At 30.2% G+C, this 6,000-nt stretch overlaps 1 protein-coding gene across 1 annotated transcript; it reads left to right on the top strand.

Annotated features, from left to right (window-relative positions):
• The first annotated feature begins 2,866 nt into the window (after positions 1–2,866).
• Positions 2,867–4,980, top strand: LOC124919609 (gibberellin receptor GID1C). The gene is made up of 2 exons (XM_047459882.1): positions 2,867–3,280; positions 3,576–4,980. Exons 1-2 carry the CDS (start codon positions 3,242–3,244, stop codon positions 4,566–4,568), a joined length of 1,032 nt encoding a protein of 343 aa, XP_047315838.1. The 5' UTR covers positions 2,867–3,241; the 3' UTR covers positions 4,569–4,980.
• Positions 4,981–6,000: the final 1,020 nt, after the last annotated feature.

The following is a 6,000-nucleotide window of genomic DNA, read 5'->3' as shown; positions in this document are numbered from 1 at the left end:
AAGAATTTGATATCCATGTTCAAAAACCTAACAAATCTCATAGAATTGATGTTGATGTAAATTCTCTTAAACTTGATCCATCATTACGTATTCCGATATATAAATATCATTTTAATCAAAGGGATGAAACTAGACAAGCTTATATCAAGATGGGGTCATATCAACCTATTAAGGATGAGTACCCGCCAACCAAATTTGGAAATCAAAATCGACGATTCCAAAATCATTGGTTTAAGAAATTTACTTAGTTAGAATACTCTTCTTTGAAAGATACTGCTTTTTGTTTCTCATGTTTCTTGTTTGAACATAGGCAACCCCCAAAACCTACATTTACAATAAATAGATTCAAATATTGAAAAAGAGTTACAAATGAGGATAGATGCTCTTTTGTTATGCATATAGGATGTAATATTTCACCACATAATAGGGCAGTTGAATATCTTGATAATCTAATGAATATCCTTGTCATATTGACAAAATACTAAATGCATAGTCTTTAGATGAAAAACAAAATAACAGATTACGACTTACAACAATTATTGAAAGCACTCGGTGGCTCACTTTGCAAGCGTGTGCTTTGAGAGGGCATGACGAGTCTCCATCTTCTAATAATCGTGGAAATTTTATTGAAAAATAAGCGGAGCATAAAACGTTACAACTAAGATGCAAGTTGGAGTCAGCCCTATGTAATTTTTCATCCTGACTCCGCCCTGATAAATAGTCAATTTTTTAAGAAAAAAATAAAGGTCCACCTAATTGTTTTACTATATTTATATGTTTAGAGAATAAAAGTTTAATATCTTATTTATTTATTATTTTTATAAATATTATTTATAAGTAATAAATTGTTTATAGAAGATTTTAGATATGAGATATATTATTAGTTAAATACTTTAATCTTAATTTTATATTTTTTTATATGTTAATGTTGATTATTTTTTTATTAATTTTGTAGGTTATAATTTATATGTGTTGAAGAAGTGTATTCAAGAAATTTTTTTTTTTTTGAGAAAACTGATTTAATGATTTTTTAAGTTTGTGTTTAATTAAGAATTTTGCACTATCAATTTTAAATATTTATTTGTATTTTGTAGTATGGATGAATTTATATTATATAGTGTGGATAATTAATCGTCTATTATTTAAAAATAAAATACTTATTAATAGTTTTAGATCAATTATATTTTGTAGTAACATAATAGTTAATATAATATATTAAATTTATATAATTTTTTATAATTTTAGTTTAAATGTGTTAATTAAAATATAATATTATTTTAATATTTAGTATCGGGTAATTGGGTACCCGTCGGGGATCGAATATCCGACGAATCGAAGATCAGAATATAAATAGATATACCCGTCGAGTTCGAAGTTAAGGTGGGATAATAAATTAAAATCGGATTTAATGATGAATTCTTGAATACTTCTCTCCCCAACGAGTAAGATACCCGTTACCATCCCTAGGAAAATAAGAGAAGAAATAGAGAAAGAATCAAAATGTGAAAGAGAATGACTAGATAAATATATTTTATTATTTTTTAAGGTAATGAGCCTGCTTCATATCATTCACTCTTCCAAGAAAAAAAAATTATTATTATTATATAAATATATATATATATATATATATATATATTCAATAAATCTGGTTAATCTGAAGTTTATATATATATAATAATACTAATTATAAATATCATAATGCAATACCGTGAATATAAACTGGTCGTTAAATTAAGATTGACCCATCCACGTCAGTTTGAGTGGTCATTTAAAATGAAAAAAATAATAATATAATTTTAATAAATGTTATATGAAAATTTTATTTAATAGATGTAAAATTTTAAAATATATTAATGTTGAATAAAAATAATTATTTTAAAAAATAAATAATATTTTAATTGATGAATTAATTAATTTTAATTTATAAAAAAATAATTAATTATTTTAATATATATATATATATATATATATATATATATATATATATATATAATAACACTTCATTATTATATTGAGATTTTCACATCCCAATTCACAATCAATTACTGTAAACTGACCATTAATTTTGTGGATGACACATTCCCAAAATTTGGGAGTTTTAATTAAACTGAAACAAACAAATTAATTTTAATAAGTTTGTTTTTGTGTATGAAAAGATTTTAAAAATATTAAATATTTAATATTTAATAAAACTTAATTTAAAAAATAAAATTAATATTTTAATTAATAAATTAATATATTTAATTTATAAAAAAAATAAGGAGATTATATTAGTTATTTAAATAACTTATAAGTATCTAGACATGACTTGGCTATTTATTTTTACTTTTATTGAAAATTCATATTTTTATTATATAATTTATTAATTAAAATATTTTTATAAAAATTTTATAAAATTTTAATTTTAATATGAAATGCAATCAATTAAATTCAAAATAACTTACTTTTGTTTCATTTTTTTTATCGGATAAGATTTTTTTCAAAACAATCCAATAAAACACCCGTCTACATAACCAACAACAAACAAGCCCTAAGAGTTACTCAGTATATTTTTTTTAACTTTTTTTTTTTTTTTTTACTTTTGTCCGTATGCAGAATTTATTCTTCTGATTTTCTCGTGACACGAGTTATACGAGCAATAGATCTGCACCGTTGGTTTATTGGTTAACGTCTGATGCCCAATCCAACGGTTAATACAAGAAGTTCGTAACTAGCTTTCCTGGCCGTTGATTTATTGTCCCTTTTAGCATTATCTACTATACTATTTCTATCTTGCGCCATTCTCTTATCCTTCACCTGGTAGCCCCCTTTCTCATCCTCTGCTTGCTTGCTTGTTTGCTTCCTTCCTTCCTTCATTCTCTTTTTCTCTCCCCGACTCATCATCCCTGTAACTCTATCAGAGAGCTCAAACAATCTTATATCGAGAGAGAAAGATGTTCAGTTTATACAATATCTAAGCTATAGAGAGAAAAAAAGAGAGATTATAGGTAGAATAACTTAGTTTGATTCAGAGTATTATCGATCATCAGAGAAGTGATGGGTGAAAAAGAGGGAGAAGAGAGAAATATGGGTTTTCAGTGGGAGGGATAGAGTGGAGAGGAAGAAAAAAGGGTTCACTGTTTCGAATTTCGGTACTCAGAATTGTGATCCGCCCATAAAAGTTGGAAATTTTTGGAAGATCTGTTTATGGGTGTGGGGTTTTTGATTTGGGTTGTTTGTTGATTCTTCCCTGAACGACGAAATGGCTGGAAACGAAGAGATTAATCTCAGTGAATCGATGGTAACCATCAAAACCTAGCTACTTGTTTTTTAATCTATTTTATTGCTATTGAAGAGAAGTGAATGAGTAGGTTTATATCATCGTGTCTTTGTTTTTGTCCATAAGTATCTTCTTATTTAGACGTGTATAAACTTCCCTTTTTACGGTGTCTTCCATTGATTGGTTTCCCTCATGTGTTTTGGGAAAAACAACCTTGAATCCAGCCATCTGTCATCTTCTCTGAACAGTCTTTGATTGGTTGTTTTTTTTCAAGATTTCTTTCTGTTTACTCATTCTTTGATGTTTCTTTTCACAGACTGTGGTTCCATTGAATACATGGGTACTCATTTCCAATTTCAAACTGTCTTACAATCTTCTCCGTAGACCAGATGGAACCTTCAACCGTCATTTAGCAGAATTCCTTGACCGAAAAGTAACCGCCAACGCAAATCCAGTCGACGGGGTTCTCTCGTTCGATGTGATCATGAACCGGGAAACAAGCCTTCTCAGTCGAATCTATCGCCCTGCCCCGGTCGATGAAGGTATACCTAGTATAATAGAACTTGAGAAGCCTTTGGGCAGAGAAATTCTACCTGTAATAATCTTCTTCCATGGAGGAAGCTTCGTTCATTCATCTGCAAACACAGCAATTTACGACACTCTATGTCGTAGGCTAGTGGGTAATTGTAAGGCAGTTGTGGTATCGGTAAACTATCGACGGGCACCTGAAAACTGCTGTCCGTGCGCGTATGACGATGGTTGGGCAGCTGTTAAGTGGGTTAACTCGAAAACATGGCTGCAGAGCGAAAAGGACTCGAAAGTTCATATTTATTTGGTGGGAGATAGTTCAGGAGGGAATATTGTTCATAATGTAGCTGCAAGGGCAGTTGAATCAGGAATTCGAGTTTTGGGTAATGTACTTTTGAATCCGATGTTTGGTGGGGAAAGGAGAACCGAATCGGAGAAGAGACTTGATGGGAAATATTTTGTTACCATTCGTGACCGAGATTGGTATTGGAGAGCTTTTCTTCCAGAAGGAGCGGATAGGGATCATCCAGCTTGTAATCCATTTGGTCCGAATGGGAAATCGCTTGAAGGGATCGAATTCTTCCCAAAGAGTCTAGTTGTTGTAGCCGGTTTGGATCTTGTTCAGGATTGGCAGTTGGCTTATGTTGATGGTTTAAAGAGAAACGGGCAAGAAGTGAAACTTCTTTTCTTGGAGAGGGCAACCGTCGGTTTCTACTTGTTGCCAAATAACGATCATTTCTACACTGTCATGGACGAGATTAGTAACTTTGTGAGTTCTTAACTGTCTATATTTCAGCTTTACTGACTTGGCACCAAAAAAAAATATTGTGGGATATCTTCCTTGTGTTTGTTCGCCTATAAAAGGCAAGTAGTTCGGCTTTTAACTTGCTGAATTGTGATGTTGCGTCTCTATTTGTGTAAGAGCAGCAAAGCTGTGTGGTGGGTAAAAACAAAATTAGCGTATATGAACTAATTCCTGATGTTACCCGTTTCTGACATGGGTGAGTTAGAGATGGGTAAATGATTTTATGGACTAATTGTAAGTCAATGGATCAAAACCATCCATTGTTTTTCTATGATGAATGTATGGTGTTTATAAATATTATTACTATGTTTGAAAGAGTTAAGATTTGTTATATTGTTGTTATGATGGATGATGATTGACGAAATGGTACTTTGGTTTTTATTGATAATGAATTTGTGAAGAAAGAAAACCAAACATGGCAAAAATGTGGGGTTAGGTCTTGTTATGGAATTGGTTGATGAAGGGGGGGAAAATTGCAGATTTCTTCTGGATCTTATGCCCATTTTGGAGTAAAGAAAAGGAGAAATCTCTTCTATTCTGCTTGATGGGAATTCAAAGACATTGCTTGCTTTCTCTGCTTTAGCTTATCTATAAATAGAAGGGACAGAGGCTGAGTCAATAATGTCCATGTAAGTCATATGTTGGCTTGGTTTTTGATATGGTCTATGTTCAATCATAGTATACTTTTTTTTTTCTCAAATGGGTGTCATAGGGTCACCTTATCTTTGGGGGAAAAGAGAAAAAAAGAAAGGTTTTGTTGACAAATTTCATGATATTTTGATGTGATGAGGTGACTAAAGAATGCAAAAAGAGGGTGTGGGGATCATTCATCTTTGTTGGGTAAAAATAAAAATGAAGATTTTTATCCCAATATGGTGTGTAATCAATGATGGGGAAGACAGCCTGGTTAGTGGGGAAGCAGACGAAAACACAATCCTCATTAGTGTGTCTTCGCAATTGCAATTGATTTGACTTATCATCGATTATGAAACTGTCACATTTAGTGTGGTGAGTGAAAAAATTGTATTTAGTAAGGCAGTGTATCTATATGACACATTCAATTGAATTATTCATTTTCATCTAAAACTAAATATTTGCAATTTTGTTCTAATTTAAATTTTTAGTCTTTTCTATGTATTATTATTAATTAATACATTAAATGGAAACAAATTTAAAGAGATTATTTAATATACAAAATAATATCAGAACTATTCAAATTAAATTTTTTTTTTTTTTTTTATAATACAAGTTATGAACTTCTTTCCGGGTTGATAGGTTTAATGAGACAAATGTTATTTATTTTGTTGTATGTTTCAAATACTTAAAATTAAATTTTAAGGTATTGTATTTTTAAAATTTTTAGTTATTAGTTTAAGCTATTAAAATATCAAATAGCATTTTCATGTCT

The sequence above is a fragment of the Impatiens glandulifera genome, chromosome 1 (genome assembly GCF_907164915.1).
Source record: "Impatiens glandulifera chromosome 1, dImpGla2.1, whole genome shotgun sequence".
Classification (NCBI taxonomy): Eukaryota; Viridiplantae; Streptophyta; class Magnoliopsida; order Ericales; family Balsaminaceae; genus Impatiens; species Impatiens glandulifera.
This window is presented reverse-complemented; position numbering and strand designations above follow the sequence as displayed.

What these genes read in the sequence shown, in the direction of transcription:
- LOC124919609 (XM_047459882.1), top strand. Translation starts at nt 3,242, where the DNA reads ATGGCTGGAAACGAAGAGATTAATCTCAGTGAATCGATG. An exon ending in TTAATCTCAGTGAATCGATG is followed by an intron (nt 3,281 to 3,575) that starts GTAACCATCAAA and finishes TTCTTTTCACAG; the next exon opens with ACTGTGGTTCCATTGAATAC.